Raw genomic sequence first — 26,468 nt, 5'->3', positions numbered from 1 at the left:
TCATACACCACCTTGTGTGGTATAGGTGATGGTGTACTGTATTCCTTCTGTTATACACCACGTAGTGTGGTATAGTTGATGGTGTACTGTATTCCTTCTGTTATACACCACCTAGTGTGGTATAGTTGATGGTGTACTGTATTCCTACTGTTATACACCACCTAGTGTGGTATAGTTGATGGTATACTGTATTCCTACTGTTATACACCACCTAGTGTGGTATAGTTGATGGTGCACTGTATTCCTACTGTTATACACCACCTAGTGTGGTATAGTTGATGGTGTACTGTATTCCATCTCTCATACACCACCTAGTGTGGTAAAGGTGATGGTGTACTGTATTCCTTCTGTTATACACCACCTAGTGTGGTATAGTTGATGGTGTACTGTATTCCTTCTGTTATACACCACCTAGTTGATGGTGTACTGTATTCCTACTGTTATACACCACCTAGTGTGGTATAGTTGATGGTGTACTGTATTCCTTCTGTTATACACCACCTAGTGTGGTATAGTTGATGGTGTACTGTCTTCCTTCTGTTATACACCACCTAGTGTGGTATAGTTGATGGTATACTGTATTCCTTCTGTTATACACCACCTAGTGTGGTATAGTTGATGGTGTACTGTATTCCTTCTGTTATACACCACCTAGTGTCGTATAGTTGATGGTGTACTGTATTCCTTCTGTTATACACCACCTAGTTGATGGTGTACTGTATTCCTTCTGTTATACACCACCTAGTGTGGTATAGTTGATGGTGTACTGTATTCCTTCTGTTATACACCACCTAGTGTGGTATAGTTGATGGTGTACTGTATTCCTTCTGTTATACACCACCTAGTGTGGTATAGTTGATGGTATACTGTATTCCTTCTGTTATACACCACCTAGTGTGGTATAGTTGATGGTGTACTGTATTCCTTCTGTTATACACCACCTAGTGTGGTATAGTTGATGGTATACTGTATTCCTTCTGTTATACACCACCTAGTGTGGTATAGTTGATGGTGTACTGTATTCCTTCTGTTATACACCACCTAGTGTGGTATAGTTGATGGTGTACTGTATTCCTTCTGTTATACACCACCTAGTTGATGGTGTACTGTATTCCTACTGTTATACACCACCTAGTGTGGTATAGTTGATGGTGTACTGTATTCCTTCTGTTATACACCACCTAGTGTGGTATAGTTGATGGTGTACTGTATTCCTTCTGTTATACACCACCTAGTGTGGTATAGTTGATGGTATACTGTATTCCTACTGTTATACACCACCTAGTGTGGTATAGTTGATGGTGTGCCGAAGACCCGGGTTCGATCCCCGACATGGGTACAATGTGTGAAGCCCATTTCTGGTGTTCCCCGCCGTGATATTGCTGGAATATTGCTAAAAGCGGCGTAAAACCATACTCACTCACTCACTCACTAGTTGATGGTGTACTGTATTCCTACTGTTATACACCACCTAGTGTGGTATAGTTGATGGTGTACTGTATTCCTACTGTTATACACCACCTAGTGTGGTATAGTTGATGGTATACTGTATTCCTTCTGTTATACACCACCTAGTGGGGTATAGTTGATGGTGTACTGTATTCCTTCTGTTATACACCACCTAGTGGGGTATAGTTGATGGTGTACTGTATTCCTTCTGTCATACACCACCTAGTGTGGTATAGTTGATGGTGTACTGTATTCCTTCTGTTATACACCACCTAGTGTGGTATAGTTGATGGTGTACTGTATTCCTTCTGTCATACACCACCTAGTGTGGTATAGTTGATGGTGTACTGTATTCCTTCTGTTATACACCACCTAGTGTGGTATAGTTGATGGTGTACTGTATTCCTTCTGTTATACACCACCTAGTGTGGTATAGTTGATGGTGTACTGTATTCCTTCTGTTATACACCACCTAGTGTGGTATAGTTGATGGTATACTGTATTCCTTCTGTTATACACCACCTAGTGTGGTATAGTTGATGGTGTACTGTATTCCTACTGTTATACACCACCTAGTGTGGTATAGTTGATGGTGTACTGTATTCCTTCTGTTATACACCACCTAGTGTGGTATAGTTGATGGTATACTGTATTCCTTCTGTTATACACCACCTAGTGTGGTATAGGTGATGGTGTACTGTATTCCTTCTGTTACAGTCCTGAGAGAGACTGACATTTGGCTGAGCGCCAGTGAAAACTTTCACTAGAGAACCTGCATACTTGTTGCTGGAAGGTAGATAGTTATCTTGTGAGTGTGCGACAGAGAGGCTTGTTATGCTTAGAGGTGCCATTACATATACGTTGGAGATGTGTTTGTATGTGCTAGATCACTGTGCCGGTCCACTAGTGGTAGGATGGTCCACTGGACAATATGCAGATCCACTAGACCATATCATGGTCCATTTGACGATATGTTGGTTTGAGAGACAATATGAGGGTCTTCTAGAAGTAATGATTATCCACTAGACAATATGCTGATCCACTAGACCATATCATGGTCCATTTGACGATATGTTGGTTTGAGAGACAATATGCTGGTCTTCTAGAAGTTATGATTATCCACTTGACAATATGCTGATCCACTAGACCATATCATGGTCCATTTGACGATATGTTGGTTTGAGAGACAATATGAGGGTCTTCTAGAAGTTATGATGGTCCACTGGACAATATGGTCCAGGGAACAACTTCACTCCGTCTCAGACAGCCTCTAAACATGACAGACTCACTGCCGGAACAACTTCACTCCGTCTCAGACAGCCTCTAAACATGACAGACTCACTGCCGGAACAACTTCACTCCGTCTCAGACAGCCTCTAAACATGACAGACTCACTGCCGGAACAACTTCACTCCGTCTCAGACAGCCTCTAAACATGACAGACTCACTGCCGGAACAACTTCACTCCGTCTCAGACAGCCTCTAAACATGACAGACTCACTGCCGGAACAACTTCACTCCGTCTCAGACAGCCTCTAAACATGACAGACTCACTGCCGGAACAACTTCACTCCGTCTCAGACAGCCTCTAAACATGACAGACTCACTGCCGGAACAACTTCACTCCGTCTCAGACAGCCTCTAAACATGGCAGACTCACTGCCGGAACAACTTCACTCCGTCTCAGACAGCCTCTAAACATGGCAGACTCACTGCTGGAACAACTTCACTCCGTCTCATACATCCTCTAAACATGACAGACTCACTGTCGGAACAACTTCACTCCGTCTCAGACAGCCTCTAAACATGACGGACTCACTGTCGGAACAACTTCACTCCGTCTCATACACCCTCTAAACATGACGGACTCACTGTCGGAACAACTTCACTCCGTCTCATACACCCTCTAAACATGACAGACTCACTGCCGGAACAACTTCACTCCGTCTCATACACCCTCTAAACACAACAGACTCACTGCCGGAACAACTTCACTCCGTCTCATACACCCTCTAAACACAACAGACTCACTGTCGGAACAACTTCACTCCGTCTCATACACCCTCTAAACATGACGGACTCACTGTCGGAACAACTTCACTCCGTCTCATACATCCTCTAAACATGACAGACTCACTGTCGGAACAACTTCACTCCGTCTCATACACCCTCTAAACACAACAGACTCACTGCCGGAACAACTTCACTCCGTCTCATACACCCTCTAAACATGACAGACTCACTGCCGGAACAACTTCACTCCGTCTCATACATCCTCTAAACATGACAGACTCACTGCCGGAACAACTTCACTCCGTCTCATACACCCTCTAAACACAACAGACTCACTGCCGGAACAACTTCACTCCGTCTCATACACCCTCTAAACATGACAGACTCACTGCCGGAACAACTTCACTCCGTCTCATACATCCTCTAAACATGACAGACTCACTGCCGGAACAACTTCACTCCGTCTCATACAGCCTCTAAACATGACAGACTCACTGTCGGAACAACTTCACTCCGTCTCATACACCCTCTAAACACAACAGACTCACTGCCGGAACAACTTCACTCCGTCTCATACACCCTCTAAACATGACAGACTCACTGCCGGAACAACTTCACTCCGTCTCATACATCCTCTAAACATGACAGACTCACTGCCGGAACAACTTCACTCCGTCTCATACATCCTCTAAACATGACAGACTCACTGCCGGAACAACTTCACTCCGTCTCATACACCCTCTAAACATGACGGACTCACTGTCGGAACAACTTCACTCCGTCTCATACATCCTCTAAACATGACAGACTCACTGCCGGAACAACTTCACTCCGTCTCATACACCCTCTAAACACAACAGACTCACTGCCGGAACAACTTCACTCCGTCTCATACATCCTCTAAACGTGACGGACTCACTGCCGGAACAACTTCACTCCGTCTCATACACCCTCTAAACGTGACGGACTCACTGCCGGAACAACTTCACTCCGTCTCATACACCCTCTAAACATGACAGACTCACTGCCGGAACAACTTCACTCCGTCTCATACACCCTCTAAACGTGACGGACTCACTGCCGGAACAACTTCACTCCGTCTCATACACCCTCTAAACATGACAGACTCACTGCCGGAACAACTTCACTCCGTCTCATACATCCTCTAAACATGACAGACTCACTGCTGGAACAACTTCACTCCCTACTCACACAGTAACATGTCGACAACTCTATGGTATTGAACACAGGATACAATACTTGTGTCGTCACACAACATATCTTCATCACCTGGCTGAATACATCCATTCCGAGTGTCACAGCTCCCCTCCCACCACCACCTCCAGCCAAGTCATCCCATCCCATGTTGAACGGCAGCCAAATACCACTTGCTCCGGATGTTGATGCAAGGTGATGTAGGTCGAGTTATGATGTGTGGTGTGTGTTGATGCAGAGGAAGCCATCCCTCCATGTCTTGCCACCCTCAACCCTCACATTTCCCCACGCGAGGGAGAGAGGGGAACACTCTAGTGAGAGATAAGATGGAAGTCTTGACGCAGCCAGGCCATTCATAACTTGTGTAACAAGGTTTGCTGTGAAAGCTGAACTGTTACACATCAGATCCATTCTGATCAAAATCTTCATAGATCTGTCACAGGGACCAATATGAAAACAGGGTTGATCACAGACACACACTGCCACGACAGAGATAAATACCATACCGTGGTTTTCCCCTGCTGCCTCAGACACACACTGCCACGACTGAGATAAACACCATACCGTGGTTTTCCCCTGCTGCCTCAGACACACACTGCCACGACAGAGATAAATACCATACCGTGGTTTTCCCCTGCTGCCTCAGACACACACTGCCACGACAGAGATAAATACCATACCGTGGTTTTCCCCTGCTGCCTCAGACACACACTGCCACGACAGAGATAAATAACATACCGGTCCCAGCCAGCCTAGACACTCACTTTTGTGGACCAGCATGTTTTTGGTGAACTAAGAGTACCTCCATTGTCTTGTGGATAGAACATATGCCTGGAGGTTGGTTCGATCTCAGGTCTCATCATACCAAAAGATGACGGGGATCAAACAAGGACTGGTGAGCTCGAAGTCACAATACTGGGTCTGAGTGGGGTATCCAAGGTGGTGTGTCTCAGTGGGCTGGTGAGCTCGAAGTCACAATACTGGGTCTGAGTGGGGTATCCAAGCTGGGGTGTCTCGGTGGGCTGGTGAGCTCGAAGTCACAATACTGGGTCTGAGTGGGGTATCCAGGGTGGGGTGTCTCAGTGGGCTGGTGAGCTCGAAGTCACAATACTGGGTCTGAGCGGGGTATCCAAGGTGGGGTGTCTCGGTGGGCTGGTGAGCTCGAAGTCACAATACTGGGTCTGAGTGGGGTATCCAGGGTGGGGTGTCTCGGTGGGCTGGTGAGCTCGAAGTCACAATACTGGGTCTGAGTGGGGTATCCAGGGTGGGGTGTCTCGGTGGGCTGGTGAGCTCAAAGTCACAATACTGGGTCTGAGTGGGGTATCCAAGGTGGGGTGTCTCGGTGGGCTGGTGAGCTCGAAGTGACGTTACTGGGTCTGAGTGGGGTATCCAAGGTGGGGTGTCTCGGTGGGCTGGCACCATATGACCAGCATTAGCGACAGGACTCATACTAGCAGTCTGTCTCCCAGACAATAGAGGATAAATAAAGGAAGGAAGTTCTGGCGAGATTGATTTGGAAAGTCCAGATTGCCTGATGTGAAATTAAGCAATGTTCTGAGCTCCATTAAAAGATCTCTACATGTCCCTACATAGTAACTAGTACAGATGTTTGATGTTAGCATGCATGTGACTCTGTGTCTCCATTCTCCCGACCACTTGGCACAGCAGTGGCCCAACAGCATCATGTGTGGATTATATCATCGCAGTCTGGGTGTGATTTGTATAGGGGATGGGGGTGGGGGTGAGGGTGAGGGTGAGGGTGAGGGTGAGGGTGGTTTGTGTGGCCTGGGAGCTGTTCCCGTTCCCCCCTCCCCAGAACAACCCTCAACTATTGCAGCTATGAGATTCAGACTTTTTCATCACCATGGCAACTCTCTCCAATTTGCGGGTCTGTTTATCCTTGGCCTCAGATGTGAAATGTTTAAGATAAACGACCATATCAACTGAACACAAGACACAATGGCCTAATTACCTTGAAGATATCGGTTACATGTTACTGAGGCAAATATCAACTAACACCAAAAGTGTTGACATATGTAAAGATTTAATACGTTAAATAGCGTTCTCCTCATCTCCAGAGATTCAGACAAATGCAGGAATTGTGTAAAAACAACAGTCTGATAGGATGTTTGCTTGGATGACCTCCAGTACTGCAAAACACGTCTTTCTGCCCCTCTATAAGCCCACACACAGGGATACAGCCATGCCCCTCTATAAGCCCACACACAGGGATACAGCCATGCCCCTCTATAAACCTATACACAGGGATACAGCCATGCCCCTCTATAAGCCCCCACACAGGGATACAGCCATGCCCCTCCATAAACCTATACACAGGGATACAGCCATGCCCCTCCATAAACCTATACACGGGGATACAGCCATGCCCCTCTATAAGCCCCCACACAGGGATACAGCCATGCCCCTCCATAAACCTATACACAGGGATATAGCCATGCCCCTCTATAAGCCCCCACACAGGGATACAGCCATGCCCCTCTATAAACCCCCACACAGGGATACAGCCATGCCCCTCTATAAACCTATACACAGGGATACAGCCATGCCCCTCCATAAACCTATACACAGGGATACAGCCATGCCCCTCCATAAACCTATACACAGGGATACAGCCATGCCCCTCTATAAGCCCCCACACAGGGATACAGCCATGCCCCTCTATAAACCTATACACAGGGATACAGCCATGCCCCTCCATAAACCTATACACAGGGATACAGCCATGCCCCTCCATAAACCTATACACAGGGATACAGCCATGCCCCTCCATAAACCTATACATGGTGATACAGCCATGCCCCTCTATAAGCCCCCACACAGGGATACAGCCATGCCCCTCTATAAACCTATACACAGGGATACAGCCATGCCCCTCTATAAACCTATACACGGGGTTACAGCCATGCCCCTCCATAAACCTATACACGGGGATACAGCCATGCCCCTCTATAAGCCCCCACACAGGGATACAGCCATGCCCCTCCATAAACCTATACACAGGGATACAGCCATGCCCCTCCATAAACCTATACACAGGGATACAGCCATGCCCCTCTATAAACCTATACACAGGGATACAGCCATGCCCCTCTATAAACCTATACACAGGGATACAGCCATGCCCCTCCACAAACCTATACACAGGGATACAGCCATGCCCCTCTATAAACCTATACACAGGGATACAGCCATGCCCCTCCATAAACCTACACACAGGGATACAGCCATGCCCCTCCATAAACCTATACACGGGGATACAGCCATGCCCCTCTATAAGCCCCCACACAGGGATACAGCCATGCCCCTCTATAAACCTATACACAGGGATACAGCCATGCCCCTCCATAAGCCTACACACAGGGATACAGCCATGCCCCTCCATAAACCTATACACGGTGATACAGCCATGCCCCTCATAAGCCCCCACACAGGGATACAGCCATGCCCCTCTATAAGCCTATACACGGGGATACAGCCATGCCCCTCTATAAACCTATACACAGGGATACAGCCATGCCCCTCCATAAACCTATACACAGGGATACAGCCATGCCCCTCCATAAACCTATACACAGGGATACAGCCATGCCCCTCTATAAGCCCCCACACAGGGATACAGCCATGCCCCTCCATAAACCTATACACAGGGATACAGCCATGCCCCTCCATAAACCTATACACGGGTATACAGCCATGCCCCTCTATAAGCCCCCACACAGGGATACAGCCATGCCCCTCCATAAACCTATACACGGGGATACAGCCATGCCCCACTATAAGCCTACACACAGGGAAATATTCAGCTGGACAACATCAGTGACCACCCAGTCAGTGTCCACATACAGTTAACATGGCATGGATAGAAAAGCCCTGACTATCAAACTGTCAAATTATTTTGTGGTACATCGAAAGTTATGTGGCACTTGTAAGCGTCTTCAATCTGCTGCCAAGTGTGTGTGGAGTGGCTGAACCCCCCCCCCCCCCCCCCCCCCCGGCTTGCTGGCGTCTATCTTGTGTGTGTATCCATCTGGCATTGTGTGAGAGGGAACACAGTTTACTGTGGCCATCTGAGAGGATCATGCTGAACCAATCAGGCAGCACTCTGCACCTGGCTGCTTGCTGCTGGACAAACTTCTCGTCTGATACCAGAGAAACACTGTTTCCAAACATTGACATTTGTATCCCATTCCAGGAGGTGCAGAACTCTGACTGACTGCAATCCACATCAGCAGAGCACAGCTGTCAATCAATGGCTTCTACCCAGGGTGCACCTGTCAGGGCTCAATTCTTGTTACATCCATCAGCAGTAAGATGTTTTGTGTATGGAGTCCTAGAAGGGTTATCATCATGAACAGAGAGGTGTGACACTGAATCAAGTCAACCATGTGTTATAACTCTGAACTAGATTTCTAGAGAATACATTGTTTCCACTCCTCACCAGGCATGGACTGACTGGTAGTTCTGCCAGACATGGATTAGTAGTTCTGCCAGACATAGATTAGTAGTTCTGCCAGACATGGATTAGTTGTTCTGCCAGACATGGATTAGTTGTTCTGCCTGACATGGATTAGTAGTTCTGCCAGACATGGATTAGTAGTTCTGCCAGACATGGATTAGTTGTTCTGCCTGACATGGATTAGTAGTTCTGCCAGACATGGATTAGTAGTTCTGCCAGACATGGATTAGTAGTTCTGCCAGACATGGATTAGTTGTTCTGCCAGGCATGGATTAGTTGTTCTGCAAGACATGGATTAGTAGTTCTGCCAGACATTGATTCGTTGTTCTGCCAGACATGGATTAGTAGTTCTGCCAGACATGGATTAGTAGTTCTGCCAGACATGGATTAGTTGTTCTGCCAGACATGGATTAGTAGTTCTGCCAGACATGGATTAGTTGTTCTGCCAGACATGGATTAGTAGTTCTGCCAGACATGGATTAGTTGTTCTGCCAGACATGGATTAGTAGACTGGTAGCTAAGACAGAACATATCAGCAACTTCTAGACATTATGATCAATTCTTTTCTGTTACAATTCCAAAATGTTCCAAGCAGAGTTAATGTACTTTAATCAGTAGATAAAATTCACCTGGTGTTCTGGGCAATTACCATGCCCTGAAAGACTCAGGCTGCTATCTGCGGCTTGCCTGTCTAACATGACTGCAGGATAAATAGCCTCCCTTAACCTCCCTGTATCGGCCTCCCTGCACAGCTGCTGTTGGGAGGCTGTTGAAGAGGCTCCAGTTAATCTTGTGATTAAAGAAGATGGAATTCCTCACAATAACTCACAGAATGTCGGAATGTGTGTGAGATGGGCTGATGCCGAGATACGCACCTAGAATGCTGAAACAATGTAAAACTGTGCTCTGAAGGAAGCATGGCAGTCAGGGGGTCATGAATCTCATTGTAGCAGGGTGTAAAGTTATCCAACTGATGACATCCTTACCTTGTCAGTGTCGAAGGGTGTAAAGTTATATCCAACTGATAACATCCTTACCTTGTCAGTGTCGAAGGGTGTAAAGTTATCCAACTGATGACATCCTTACCTTGTCAGTGTCGAAGGGTGTAAAGTTATCCCACAGATGACATCCTTACCTTGTCAGTGTCGAAAGGTGTAAAGTTATCCAACTGATGACATCCTTACCTTGTCAGTGGAGCAGGGTATGGAGCCATCCCACAGATGACATCCTTACTGTATCAGTGTCGAAGGGTGTGGAGCCATCCCACAGATGACATCCTTACCTTGTCAGACCTGCATCACTTCGGGCCTTCCTCCCACATTAAGCTGACACGCCGTGTAAGCTGGAATACTGTTAAAAGCGGGGTTAAAACCAACTCACTCACTCATTAACTATAGTGTCTCTATGTCATGGGCTGCTATAGTGTGTGTGTATGTAATGGGCTGCTATAGTGTGTGTGTATGTCATGGGCTGCTATAGTGTGTGTATGTCATGGGCTGCTATAGTGTGTCTGTATGTCATGGGCTGCTATAGTGTGTGTGTATGTCATGTGCTGCTATAGTGTGTGTGTATGTCATGGGCTGCTATAGTGTGTGTGTATGTCATGGGCTGCTATAGTGTGTGTGTATGTCATGGGCTGCTATAGTGTGTCTGTATGTCATGGGCTGCTATAGTGTGTGTGTATGTCATGGGCTGCTATAGTGTGTCTATATGTCATGGGCTGCTATAGTGTGTGTGTATGTCATGGGCTGCTATAGTGTGTCTGTATGTCATGGGCTGCTATAGTGTGTGTGTATGTCATGGGCTGCTATAGTGTGTCTGTATGTCATGGGCTGCTATAGTGTGTGTGTATGTCATGGGCTGCTATAGTGTGTGTGTATGTCATGGGCTGCTATAGTGTGTCTGTATGTCATGGGCTGCTATAGTGTGTGTGTATGTCATGGGCTGCTATAGTGTGTCTGTATGTCATGGGCTGCTATAGTGTGTGTGTATGTCATGGGCTGCTATAGTGTGTGTGTATGTCATGGGCTGCTATAGTGTGTGTGTATGTCATGGGCTGCTATAGTGTGTCTGTATGTCATGGGCTGCTATAGTGTGTCTCTATGTCATGGGCTGCTATAGTGTGTCTGTATGTCATGGGCTGCTATAGTGTGTGTGTATGTCATGGGCTGCTATAGTGTGTGTGTATGTCATGGGCTGCTATAGTGTGTGTGTATGTCATGGGCTGCTATAGTGTGTCTGTATGTCATGGGCTGCTATAGTGTGTGTGTATGTCATGGGCTGATATAGTGTGTCTGTATGTCATGGGCTGCTATAGTGTGTGTGTATGTCATGGGCTGCTATAGTGTGTATGTATGTCATGGGGTGCTATAGTGTGTGTGTATGTCATGGGCTGCTATAGTGTGTCTGTATGTCATGGGCTGCTATAGTGTGTGTGTATGTCATGGGCTGCTATAGTGTGTCTATATGTCATGGGCTGCTATAGTGTGTCTGTATGTCATGGGCTGCTATAGTGTGTCTATATGTCATGGGCTGCTATAGTGTGTGTGTATGTCATGGGCTGCTATAGTGTGTGTGTATGTCATGGGCTGCTATAGTGTGTCTGTATGTCATGGGCTGCTATAGTGTGTGTGTATGTCATGGGCTGCTATAGTGTGTCTGTATGTCATGGGCTGCTATAGTGTGTCTGTATGTCATGGGCTGCTATAGTGTGTGTGTATGTCATGGGCTGCTATAGTGTGTGTGTATGTCATGGGCTGCTATAGTGTGTGTGTATGTCATGGGCTGCTATAGTGTGTGTGTATGTCATGGGCTGCTATAGTGTGTGTGTATGTCATGGGGTGCTATAGTGTGTGTGTATGTCATGGGCTGCTATAGTGTGTCTGTATGTCATGGGCTGCTATAGTGTGTCTGTATGTCATGGGCTGCTATAGTGTGTCTATATGTCATGGGCTGCTATAGTGTGTCTGTATGTCATGGGCTGCTATAGTGTGTGTGTATGTCATGGGCTGCTATAGTGTGTGTGTATGTCATGGGGTGCTATAGTGTGTCTGTATGTCATGGGGTGCTATAGTGTGTGTGTATGTCATGGGCTGCTATAGTGTGTCTGTATGTCATGGGCTGCTATAGTGTGTCTGTATGTCATGGGCTGCTATAGTGTGTCTATATGTCATGGGCTGTTATAGTGTGTCTGTATGTCATGGGCTGCTATAGTGTGTCTATATGTCATGGGCTGCTATAGTGTGTGTGTATGTCATGGGCTGCTATAGTGTGTGTGTATGTCATGGGCTGCTATAGTGTGTGTGTATGTCATGGGCTGCTATAGTGTGTGTGTATGTCATGGGCTGCTATAGTGTGTCTATATGTCATGGGCTGCTATAGTGTGTCTGTATGTCATGGGCTGCTATAGTGTGTCTGTATGTCATGGGCTGCTATAGTGTGTGTGTATGTCATGGGCTGCTATAGTGTGTCTGTATGTCATGGGCTGCTATAGTGTGTCTGTATGTCATGGGCTGCTATAGTGTGTGTGTATGTCATGGGCTGCTATAGTGTGTCTGTATGTCATGGGCTGCTATAGTGTGTGTGTATGTCATGGGCTGCTATAGTGTGTGTGTATGTCATGGGCTGCTATAGTGTGTGTGTATGTCATGGGCTGCTATAGTGTGTGTGTATGTCATGGGCTGCTATAGTGTGTCTGTATGTCATGGGGTGCTATAGTGTGTGTGTATGTCATGGGCTGCTATAGTGTGTCTGTATGTCATGGGCTGCTATAGTGTGTGTGTATGTCATGTGCTGCTATAGTGTGTGTGTATGTCATGGGCTGCTATAGTGTGTCTGTATGTCATGGGCTGCTATAGTGTGTGTGTATGTCATGGGCTGCTATAGTGTGTGTGTATGTCATGGGCTGCTATAGTGTGTGTGTATGTCATGTGCTGCTATAGTGTGTGTGTATGTCATGGGCTGCTATAGTGTGTGTGTATGTCATGGGCTGCTATAGTGTGTCTGTATGTCATGGGCTGCTATAGTGTGTCTGTATGTCCTGTTCACCTCCACTGTCAGGGTTTCATCCCCGGCTGGACAAACTGCTCAGTCTGTGGTCCTTCAGTATCTTCCCTAGTCTAGTGGTAGTGGAGCGGAAGGTCCAGGGTTCGATCCCGGCTGGACAAACTGCCGAGTCTGTGGTCCTTCAGTATCTTCCCTAGTCTAGTGGTCGTGGAGCGGAAGGTCCAGGGTTCGATCCCCGGCTGCGTCATACCGAAAGACGTTAAAAGATGGTACTTATTGTTACCTCGTCTGGAGCTCGGTATTAAGGGGCTAAAACAAGGTCTGGTCAGCTCGGAGTCAGTATACTGTGTTGAGAAATATCTTCAGGACATTTTGCATGACAGCGAAATGACTTTGAAATGAACCAGTGTGAAACCTGGTACTTACTTGTGTCTCTTGCCACAGATGGCTTCTGAGTCAATAAAGTATATATTCAGTGCAACTTGCAATTCTGAATCGGAAAAATAGAAAGTGTGTTGTTATTAAAGAACCTCTTTGTGAAAGCAGTTTCATTCATGAACTTCACTTGCTTCTAACCAGACACAAACAGAAGCAAATTCCAGAAAGCACTAAACAAGAGTGCAGCGCTGATGGAAAAACCAGCACATGGAGAAACAATCACCTAGCTTCTTGTAGGGAAATACTATCCTTGACATCCCGACATGCGATACTGCAGGCCGCCTCCAGGCAGGGTACTACGCAGTGCAGACATACTATAGCTGTGTGGAGAGACCATCACTTGGCGGTTGTAGTCTCATGCAGATCCTCAAACAGACATATGACAAAACTCAAGCATGTCTGAAATAGTCTGGCAAGTCTAGATTCCTCCAGATTCAGACAGATTATCTGGGCTCTTTTCTGGTATGTGTTAACAACAAAAGGTTTATTAATTGCATCACAGAGAGAGGTGTTGGTAACAGGAGGTTCCATGGAGAAACTTGGTGTCTGCACCCGGAAGTAGGTGATGGGGCATGTCTGCCATGTGTTTGTGTCGAATCATGCAGCACGTGGGAGAGTATCACAACACCTCACTGGCTTGTCTTTGGAGCCCTGCAATCTTGGAGATGGAAATATATTTATACAGAAATTGGTTGTGTCTCAGCACCAAAGCTTGACTATCACTTTACAGAGGTGATCACATGTGTCTCATGGTGTGCAGCCACCATCTGGCAACACTAGGAAGTGGCCCAGGAAGACATTTCCTCTAAACATTTCCTGATGGCTGGTTGTGTCGGCTGGTTGTGTCGGCTGATTGTGTTGGCTGGTTGTGTCGGCTGATTGTGTTGGCTGGTTGTGTCGGCTGATTGTGTTAGCTGGGAGAAGTTTGACAGTTGACCTGTGTGTTTGTTCATTCTAGGTGTGTCGCCATGGCAATTAACATCCATGTTGTTTTCACGCAAGCAAATGTTTGGATTCCTGAAAAATATTGACTAACAAATGTGAGGAGTTATTCTGAAAAGTCCAATTCAATATCATCCCATCCCACAAAATCCCCTTCCTCCCACTTGTGTCGGTGGGGGGGGGGGGGAGTTTGGCATCACCGGCATCTTACACATCGGCAAACAGCAGCAGCAGCCGCAGCAGCAGGGGGTTGGGGTGTTTGTAGAGGGGGGGGGGTGGGTGTACAGAGTGACTGCAGCATCATATATACGCCTATTCTGCTTCCCCTCCGATCTTCAACACATTAATGACATTGTGGCATATCACGGACTAGCCAGGGTGTTCCTCTCCGATATGTCTCCCACTGATTGCATTGTGACATATCCTGTAATCATCTCGTTGTGTGATAATGTTTCTGTGGCTGTGGCCTCGTGGCTGAATGTCAGAGTGAAGGCTGCAGAAATGCCTGTGAGAGATAGCTAACTGTGTTATAACTGTTATATATACATGTCTTGCTATTAGAGACATAACTGTTATAAACTGTTATATACCTGTCTCTTACAATGGGAGACATTGCTGTTATATACTGTTATCCCTGTCTCTTGCAATGGGATACATAGCTGTTATAAACTGTTATATCCCTGTCTCTTGCAATGGGATACTGTTATATCCCTGTCTCTTGCAAGATGGCCATGTTTGATCATGAAGAGATATGTTTCCGTATGCATGTCTGAGTTCTTGAAGTTCATCAAGCGAGATGAAGTTGTTGTCATCTAATGTGGTGTATGTTATCTTCCAGAGAGGTCCCCCTTACCTTACAACATGGATCTCGAGATACCTGACGACATCGGTGAGTACCAGTTTGTAACTCTCTCACAGCTGGGGAATAGTTCCCTCCCCCTTCTCCACCCCACAGACTGCCAGTGTCCAGTGTAGAGAAGTGAGTCCCTCCCCCTTCTTGACCCCACAGGCTGCCAGTGTACAGTGTCGAGCAGTGAGTCCCTCCCCCTTCTTGACCCCACAGACTGCCAGTGTACAGTGTCGAGCAGTGAGTCCCTCCCCCTTCCCCACCCCACACACTGCCAGTGTACAGTGTCGAGCAGTGAGTCCCTCCCCCTTCTTGACCCCACAGGCTGCCAGTGTACAGTGTCGAGCAGTGAGTCCCTCCCCCTTCCCCACCCCACACACTGCCAGTGTACAGTGTCGAGCAGTGAGTCCCTCCCCCTTCCCCACCCCACAGACTGCCAGTGTCCAGTGTAGAGAAGTGAGTCCCTCCCCCTTCTTGACCCCACAGGCTGCCAGTGTACAGTGTCGAGCAGTGAGTCCCTCCCCCTTCCCCACCCCACAGGCTGCCAGTGTACAGTGTCGAGCAGTGAGTCCCTCCCCCTTCCCCACCCCACACACTGCCAGTGTACAGTGTCGAGCAGTGAGTCCCTCCCCCTTCCCCACCCCACACACTGCCAGTGTACAGTGTCGAGATGTGAGTCCCTCCCCCTTCCCCACCCCACAGACTGCCAGTGTACAGTGTAGAGAAGTGAGTCCCTCCCCCTTCTTGATCCCACAGGCTGCCAGTGTACAGTGTCGAGCAGTGAGTCCCTCCCCCTTCTTGACCCCACAGACTGCCAGTGTACAGTGTCGAGCAGTGAGTCCCTCCCCCTTCCCCACCCCACAGGCTGCCAGTGTACAGTGTCGAGCAGTGAGTCCCTCCCCCTTCCCCACCCCACACACTGCCAGTGTACAGTGTCGAGATGTGAGTCCCTCCCCCTTCCCCACCCCACAGACTGCCAGTGTCCAGTGTAGAGAAGTGAGTCCCTCCCCCTTCCCCACCCCACACACTGCCAGTGTACAGTGTCGAGCAGTGAGTCCCTCCCCCTTCTTGACCCCACAGACTGCCAGTGTACAGTGTAGAAAAGTGAGTCCCTCCCCTCTTCCCCACCCCACAGACTGCCAGTGTACAGTGTCGAGCAGTGAGTCCCTCCCCCTTCTTGACCCCACAGACTGCCAGTGTACAGTGTCGAGCAGTGAGTCCCTCCCCCTTCTTGACCCCACAGGCTGCCAGTGTACAGTGTAGAGAAGTGAGTCCCTCCCCCTTCTTGACCCCACAGGCTGCCAGTGTACAGTGTCGAGCAGTGAGTCCCTCCCCCTTCTTGACCCCACAGACTGCCAGTGTACAGTGTAGAGAAGTGAGTCCCTCCCTCTTCTTGACCCCACAGACTGCCAGTGTACAGTGTAGAGAAGTGAGTCCCTCCCCCTTCTTGACCCCACAGACTGCCAGTGTCCAGTGTAGAGAAGTGAGTCCCTCCCCCTTCTTGACCCCACAGACTGCCAGTGTACAGTGTCGAGCAGTGAGTCCCTCCCCCTTCTTGACCCCACAGACTGCCAGTGTACAGTGTAGAGAAGTGAGTCCCTCCCCCTTCTTGACCCCACAGGCTGCCAGTGTACAGTGTCGAGCAGTGAGTCCCTCCCCCTTCTTGACCCCAAAGACTGCCAGTGTACAGTGTAGAGAAGTGAGTCCCTCCCCCTTCTTGACCCCACAGACTGCCAGTGTACAGTGTAGAGAAGTGATTCCCTCCCCCTTCTTGACCCCACAGGCTGCCAGTGTACAGTGTAGAGAAGTGAGTCCCTCCCCCTTCTTGACCCCACAGGCTGCCAGTGTACAGTGTCGAGCAGTGAGTCCCTCCCCCTTCTTGACCCCACAGACTGCCAGTGTACAGTGTAGAGAAGTGAGTCCCTCCCCCTTCTCCACCCCACAGACTGCCAGTGTAGAGAAGTGAGTCCCTCCCCCTTCTTGACCCCACAGGCTGCCAGTGTACAGTGTAGAGAAGTGAGTCCCTCCCCCTTCTTGACCCCACAGGTTGCCAGTGTACAGTGTCGAGCAGTGAGTCCCTCCCCCTTCTTGACCCCACAGACTGCCAGTGTACAGTGTAGAGAAGTGAGTCCCTCCCCCTTCCCCACCCCACAGACTGCCAGTGTCCAGTGTAGAGAAGTGAGTCCCTCCCCCTTCTTGACCCCCCAGACTGCCAGTGTACAGTGTAGAGAAGTGCATCCCTCCCCCTTCTTGACCCCACAGGCTGCCAGTGTACAGTGTCGAGCAGTGAGTCCCTCCCCTCTTCCGACCCCACACACTGCCAGTGTACAGTGTAGAGAAGTGAGTCCCTCCCTCTTCTTGACCCCACAGACTGCCAGTGTCCAGTGTAGAGAAGTGAGTCCCTCCCCCTTCTTGACCCCACAGACTGCCAGTGTACAGTGTAGAGAAGTGCATCCCTCCCCCTTCTTGGCCCCACAGACTGCCAGTGTACAGTGTCGAGAAGTGAGTCCCTCCCCTCTTCCTACCCCACACACTGCCAGTGTACAGGGTAGAGAAGTGAGTCCCTCCCCTCTTCCTACCCCACACACTGCCAGTGTACAGTGTAGAGAAGTGAGTCCCTCCCTCTTCTTGACCCCACAGACTGCCAGTGTACAGTGTCGAGAAGTGAGTCCCTCCCCTCTTCCGACCCCACACACTGCCAGTGTACAGTGTAGAGAAGTGAGTCCCTCCCTCTTCTTGACCCCACAGCCTGCCAGTGTACAGTGAAGAGAAGTGAGTCCCTCCCCTCTTCCGACCCCACACACTACCAGAGTACAGTGTAGAGAAGTGAGTCCTCCCCCCTCCCTCCCCCCTCACACACACACAAACTCCAGTGTAGTCAGTGGGGGTTCCAGGCATACACCCAGGTGCAGCATATTGACCTGATATTCCTGACACACTGACCAACATCTCCAGCTACCACATGTCCACTAGATGCATCATACATAGCAACCTTCAGATATACTCTGTCCATGTGACCTTCAGTCACAATAAGATTCGAATGCAGCAACAGTGCCATACAGAACCAATACACTGGTGCACGAGAAGTGATGCTTGCACTACTGGCATGCGATTCTAATGAACCCGCTTATTTCTGATCCTGTGGGTAATTAATACCAGAATCATGGTCACAGTGTTAAATACCAGAATCATGGTCACAGTGTTAAATACCAGACAAGACAGATACACTCCAGTTGTCTCATCATCACAGTGATAAGTTTTCCCGACTCAATTGCCGAGTATGTCTGACTTTTCACCAACAAAAAGGTGTGTTCTTTGTCTTGTCCTCCAGAATACTGCTGCCAATAATCTGACCCCATAAGGATGTCTAAGTTGATTTGCCTGAATACTGTTAATTCTGAAATTAATGTGTCTCCAAAAGAATGCGACCGCTGGCCCCTAGCCCCTTCAGGAGGGTTTGGAAGAGGGAGTGTATCTCAGGGGGGTTTTGGTTGATGTGATCGGCGTTAAGGTGCACATGGAGGCATATGTGGACAACCGCGTCATTCTCAGTAATATGGCGAATTAACAAAATGCATCTCAATATGAATGCGACACACACCCCCTGCTATTAAGCATCGGTGGATTTATATCTAAAGAAAATGTCCTCTGTCAGGTTTACAGGAGAATCCACACCTTAATCCAACCTTACATTAGTCCAATCACATACCAAATAGCACCGCTTATAAGCGCTGAGTAGAGTACTTTCGCTAAAACAATACATGCACGCTGGCTCGTGTTGGCCTTTGACACAGTCACAAAGAACAAAGACACCGTGTTGCGTGGGTGGCGTCTGTCTGGACTTGCAGGTGTGACAATTCACAGGATGTAATTAGTGTTTGAATGACATTGTTTATATAATTGTTACAAGTGCTGCTCAATAAACAGTGACTAGCGGTAGTGATCAGGCTCACTGACTTGGTTGATATAGGCCATCGATCCCAATTGCGTGCATTGATGCTCATGATGTCAATCACTAGATTATCTGGTCCAGACTCGATTATTATACAGACCGCCGTCACATAGCTGGAATATTATTGAGTGCGGCATTAAACAACACACAAACAAACAAACAATAAACAGTAATTTCTTAATTGATGAAAGTTGGTAATTCTGCTATCCAAAATGTTTTACCCGGATATTGTCCATATAAATGTGATGTTTATAATGCAAGCAAAGACCACTCACATTTTTCACATTTAATTTACACTCGCATTAATTTTAAGATATACAGTATTTTGTAGTTTATTGGGCGAGGAAGCCTGTCAGTATGGGATTCCCCTCACTGTAGACTCCTGTCTGCATCTCACAGCAGGTGATGTACAGGTCCTCCACACAGCCCTGGCTCCTGTCTGCATCTCACAGCAGGTGATGTACAGGTCCTCCACACAACCCTGGCTCCTGTCTGCATCACGCAGCAGGTGATGTACAGGTCCTCCACACAACCCTGGCTCCTGTCTGCATCACGCAGCAGGTGATGTACAGGTCCTCCACACAGCCCTGGCTCCTGTCTGCATCACGCAGCAGGTGATGTACAGGTCCTCCACACAGCCCTGGCTCCTGTCTGCATCACGCAGCAGGTGATGTACAGGTCCTCCACACAACCCTGGCTCCTGTCTGCATCCCACAGCAGGTCGTGTACAGGTCCTCCACACAACCCTGGCTCCTGTCTGCATCACGCAGCAGGTGATGTACAGGTACCTCACACAGCCCCGGCTCCTGTCTGCATCACGCAGCAGGTGATGTACAGGTCCTCCACACAGCAGGTCATGTACAGGTCCTCCACACAACCCTGGCTCCTGTCTGCATCACGCAGCAGGTGATGTACAGGTCCTCCACACAGCAGGTCATGTACAGGTCCTCCACACAACCCTGGCTCCTGTCTGCATCACACAGCAGGTGATGTACAAGTCCTCCACACAGCAGGTCATGTACAGGTCCTCCACACAGCAGGTCATGTACAGGTCCTCCACACAACCCTGGCTCCTGTCTGCATCACGCAGCAGGTGATGTACAGGTCCTCCACACAACCCTGGCTCCTGTCTGCATCATACAGCAGGTGATGTACAGGTCCTCCACACAGCAGATCATGTACAGGTCCTCCACACAACCCTGGCTCCTGTCTGCATCATACAGCAGGTGATGTACAGGTCCTCCACACAGCAGGTCATGTACAGGTCCTCCACACAACCCTGGCTCCTGTCTGCATCACGCAGCAGGTCATGTACAGGTCCTCCACACAACCCTGGCTCCTGTCTGCATCACGCAGCAGGTGATGTACAGGTCCTCCACACAACCCTGGCTCCTGTCTGCATCACGCAGCAGGTCGTGTACAAGTCCTCCACACAGCAGGTCATGTACAGGTCCTCCACACAGCAGGTCGTGTACAGGTCCTCCACACAGACCTGCCTCCTGTCTGCATCATACAGCAGGTCGTGTACAGGTCCTCCACACAGCCCTGGCTCCTGTCTGCATCATACAGCAGGTCATGTACAGGTCCTCCACACAGACCTGCCTCCTGTCTGCATCACACAGCAGGTGATGTACAGGTCCTCCACACAGACCTGGCTCCTGTCTGCATCATACAGCAGGTCGTGTACAGGTCCTCCACACAGCCCTGGCTCCTGTTCAGCTGTGTGGCAGCTATCATTCCCACCTTTATTTCCAACATCTCCTGCAGCGTTCTATTTTTGCTCTTTTAGTGACTCATCAAATATTTCGCCTCCAAGAATAGCGAGCACCTGCCTCTTTGACTTGTTGCAACGGAGTGGTATCTCAGGCATAAAGTAGTTGTAGCACTGGCAGTATCTGGTCTCAGGTATAAAGTAGTTGTAACAGCACCAGTATCTGGTCTCGAGTATAAAGTAGTTGTAACACCAATAGTATCTGGTCTCAGGTTTAAAGTAGTTGTAACACCAATAGTATCTGGTCTCAGGTATAAAGTAGTTGTAACACCAATTGTATCTGGTCTCAGGTATAAGGTAGTTGTAACACCACTAGTATCTGGTCTCGAGTATAAAGTAGTTGTAACAGCAGTAGTATCTGGTCTCAGGTACAAAGTAGTTGTAACACCACTAGTATCTGGTCTCGAGTATAAAGTAGTTGTAACACCAATAGTATCTGGTCTCAGGTTTAAAGTAGTTGTAACACCACTAGTAACTGGTCTCAGGTACAAAGTAGTTGTAACAGCAGTAGTATGTGATCTCAGGTATAAAGTAGTTGTAACACCTTTAGTATCTGGTGAAAGCTTACAGTCTGCATCTGTGGTCCATGGTCCCTAGAGCAGGTCTTGGTCAGTTCCAGACCTAGAAATCTGAATATGATAGGATCCAGAAAGAGTCATGACTTTGACGAGGAGCTGCTGACTTCTCTGTCTTTGTCTTGGCCAATCTGAACTGAAAACAACATAGTACTTGCTGACAACTACTTATAGTGATAACGTCAGTGGAATCTCCTTCACCTGGCCAGCCACATGCCTCGTCCCAAGATGAGATCAGTTGCTTGATAGTTCCGACACATGACCTACGATTATCACTTCCCTGTAAGATAAAGTAGGGTCGTTAAATGTGTCCAAATTATGGGTTGAGACATGGGAGTTTTCATCTCGACTTGTAGCCTGACTGTCAGTTGTTCCGTAGACAGCATCTTGTCAGATATCAGCAACAGCTAGTCAATGCCATCAGCTGTCAATGATCCAGTGATAGTGTTATGTATCTATGGTGTGCTGGTATGTGAGTATTATGTATATACACCAAGGGGGATGTATCACATGTCACTCACAGCACGAGGATCTGCTGGTGTCTCTGACTTGTACTGAACACATCATAGCAGGGATGAGGACAGTTGCTGGGAGCCAGGATACGCAGGGTGACTGCACTGAGAGCATCACTGACACAACATCTAGTCATCAAGGTGCAGCGAGGACGAGCACCCAAATATATCAGGGAGGTCATAAAAGAGCTCATTCCACATCAATCTCAAAGATCAGGCAGCCTGAGCACCTCTTGTCCATGCTGTAATTATGGACAGGACTGTGGAACAATCTCCCTGATCATCTCAAATGCATTTGTCATTGCCATGGTGATTGGATTCAAACTACAAACCTTCTGATCCAAGGCAAGACGCTTTGTCCACATGACCAAAGAGGTTAATCCTGTCAGCAAACTAAGAAGATAAGGATGTCATCTGTGGGATGACTCCACCTGCTGCTGCAAATTCAAGAGCTGTCTTTCTTTAAGACACTTCTTCAGACAGGCATACCACATCTTCCCGAGACAAAGGCATTTACTGACTCTAAAAGTCCTTTTTCCACCCCTGTTGACCTAGGCTGGAATTTCTGGGCTCAATCATAGCTCCACCAGTGGTTATTATGAGTTATGTCCCTTCTATGTCCCTCCTACTGTCACCAATCAGATTCCACCTCTCATATCACTTGCATTTGCTTCAAACAAAATGGCAGTGCCTAGTGAAGACGATCTGATCAATAATCAAGATCTATATTGTAATACAACGGGTCTTGCTTCACAAAGAGCTTCAAATCATGTGAGCATCTTCAATAAAAACAGAAAAAAGATTAGTTAAATAAATATGTGTTGACATCAAGACCAGGAATCTAATGTAGGGTGAACAAGTTCGTGTTAAGCAGTTGAAAACGTCATGAAGCTGATTCTATCTTAATAAGATTATGCACAACTATGAATGCACAAAATCAACTCATTACCATGGAAACCAAGATCAAGTCAAGGTTTCATTCCAGTCTTGGCCGACTAATCTCACCATGCCAAACCAGGCTGTAGCAATGTCGCATCCATACCAGGCTGTAATGCCTCAGATTTGAGACATCTAAAAATATAATTACTGTTGGCTGAAATGGACCATATCTTGAAAGACTAAGCTGGTAATAAATGCATGGACAAAATCAAATCCAGTAGTTAATACACAAAAATGATCATGACGAGTATACCCCTGGCAACCGATAGCAAATACAATACACTAAGTTTTACCAGTCTGTTAATGTTGATGATGTGTTTGAGGGACATTCAGCATCCCTGTATACCGAGGCAGCTTCATCAGACAGATGCATCATCGTGTAGTCGTCAGGGTGTATTCCTGAAGCAGGTAGCATGATGCTGTACAAGATTCCACCGCCGAGAGGAGGCTGATGATTGTAGGAGGGCTTCACTCACTGGTCCATCCCTCTGCTGTTGGCCAGATACTTTGCCCAGATGGGAATGTGCTCGTGTCCCACAAAACATGAAACATTACTTTGTTCTGAACATTATTGTTGGTACAACTGTGAAATACATGAATACAGCGGATAACTTCGGGATGAAACAATCCAGTTGTTGAGAACACACACAAACCAGGCCACACCTGGACAACCTAGTCATACTACACTGGAAACAAACATATTATGTATTACCGGTATATATATGATAAGTTGTAGCAGGATCACTAGGGGTAACGGGGTTTTATGTGTCCCGCATCAGGTTTTATACCACTCGCCATACGAATGTATCTTACCAACATGTTTAAATGTGACATTGTAAAAGAATTAACACATAATCAAAATTGAAAGAAAACAGCTGTTCGATTGAGCTGAGTTTAACTTGTGCTATGTCAATTACTTCCATTGCCCCGGAAAAGCTTGCAGATTTTTGCTTTTAAGCGGGATATAAGGGATTTATTCTGGCTCTCTATGTGAGCCTGTCCTGCTCATGGCGAGGTATAAGAGATTTATTCCTGTAGTGTGCAATGTTAAGAAACACTCTTGTTTGTTTAAGGTTCATACTTGTTCTAATATTTGCTTGTGAAAAGTGCTATATCTTATAAACCAGCTAGAGTTATAGCCCTTTGATTCTGTGTGACATGGCATCCAAAGTAAGCATTTACTGAAAACTCAGTTGTTCATTCTGTCAACATGTGGATAGCATCATCATCCATCACAATTCCCCTCCTGAGAAATATATTACCCTCCAATGCGGGTTACACAGTATTTTTTCAAGATGACATGGACCAATCAGATCTCTTCATTCTGACATGGAGGTATGATAAGGTTTTTTTATCCACCCTTGAAAAGTCATGACATACCACCTGTGGTGACCTATGATATACTTATGATATACCCCGTGTTGACTATGGTATACTTGTAATATACATGTACCACCCGTGTTTACCTGAGATATACCGACTGTGATGACCATGATATACTCATGATATACCCCGCGTTGACTATGGTATACTTGTAATATACATGTACCACCCGTGTTTACCGGAGATATACCGACTGTGATGACCATGATATACTCATGATATACCCCGCGTTGACTATGGTATACTTGTAATATACATGTACCACCCGTGTTTACTCGAGATATACCGACTGTGATGACCATGATATACTCATGATATACCCCGCGTTGACTATGGTATACTTGTAATATACATGTACCACCCGTGTTTACCTGAGATATACCGACTGTGATGACCATGATATACTCATGATATACCCCGCATTGACTATGGTATACTTGTAATATACATGTACCACCCGTGTTTACTCGAGATATACCGACTGTGATGACCATGATATACTCATGATATACCCTGCGTTGACTTTGGTATACTTGTAATATACATGTACCACCCGTGTTTACTCGAGATATACCGACTGTGATGACCATGATATACTCATGATATCCCCCGCATTGACTATGGTATACTTGTAATATACATGTACCACCCGTGTTTACTCGAGATATACCGACTGTGATGACCATGATATACTCATGATACACCCTGCGTTGACTTTGGTATACTTGTAATATACATGTACCACCCGTGTTTACTCGAGATATACCGACTGTGATGACCATGATATACTCATGATATACCCCGCATTGACTATGGTATACTTGTATTATACATGTACCACCCGTGTTTACCTGAGATATACCGACTGTGATGACCATGATATACTCATGATATACCCCGCGTTGACTATGGTATACTTGTAATTTACATGTACCAACCGTGTTTACCAGAGATATACCGACTGTGATGACCATGACATACTCATGATATACCCCGCATTGACTATGGTATACTTGTAATTTACATGTACCACCCGTGTTTACCTGAGATATACCGACTGTGATGACCATGATATACTCATGATATACCCCGCGTTGACTATGGTATACTTGTAATATACATGTACCACCCGTGTTTACCCCAGATATACTGACTGTGATGACCATGATATACTCATGATATACCCCGCGTTGGCTATGGTATACTTGTAATATACATGTACCACCCGTGTTTACCTGAGATATACCGACTGTGATGACCATGATATACTCATGATATACCCCGCGTTGACTATGGTATACTTGTATTATACATGTACCACCCGTGTTTACCTGAGATATACCGACTGTGATGACCATGATATACTCATGATATACCCCGCATTGACTATGGTATACTTGTAATATACATGTACCACCCGTGTTTACCTGAGATATACCGACTGTGATGACCATGATATACTCATGATATACCCCGCGTTGACTATGGTATACTTGTAATTTACATGTACCACCCGTGTTTACCTGAGATATACCGACTGTGATGACCATGATATACTCATGATATACCCCGCATTGACTATGGTATACTTGTAATATACATGTACCACCCGTGTTTACCCGAGATATACCGACTGTGATGACCATGATATACTCATGATATACCCCGCGTTGACTATGGTATACTTGTAATATACATGTACCACCTGTTTTTCCTCGAGATATACCGACTGTGATGACCATGATATACTCATGATATACCCCGCGTTGACTATGGTATACTTGTATTATACATGTACCACCCGTGTTTACCTGAGATATACTGACTGTGATGACCATGATATACTCATGATATACCCTGCGTTGACTATGGTATACTTGTAATTTACATGTACCAACCGTGTTTACCAGAGATATACCGACTGTGATGACCATGATATACTCATGATAT

The 26,468-nt window shown here is 47.0% G+C and overlaps 1 protein-coding gene across 4 annotated transcripts in view; it reads left to right on the top strand.

Annotated features, from left to right (window-relative positions):
- Window positions 1-26,468, top strand: part of LOC124124729 (unconventional myosin-XVI-like) — a 201,040-nt gene that overhangs the window by 166,493 nt on the left and 8,079 nt on the right. For all 4 annotated transcript variants that reach the window (XM_046487972.2, XM_046487973.2, XM_046487971.2 and 1 more), the window contains one exon: window positions 15,378-15,428. In XM_046487972.2, coding sequence (XP_046343928.1) covers window positions 15,378-15,428 — 51 coding nt within the window. The remainder of the gene's footprint in view (window positions 1-15,377; window positions 15,429-26,468) is intronic.

Source organism: Haliotis rufescens, unplaced genomic scaffold, assembly GCF_023055435.1.
Source record: "Haliotis rufescens isolate VD_foot unplaced genomic scaffold, xgHalRufe1.0.p SCAF_113, whole genome shotgun sequence".
Lineage (NCBI taxonomy): Eukaryota > Metazoa > Mollusca > Gastropoda > Lepetellida > Haliotidae > Haliotis > Haliotis rufescens.
This window is presented reverse-complemented; position numbering and strand designations above follow the sequence as displayed.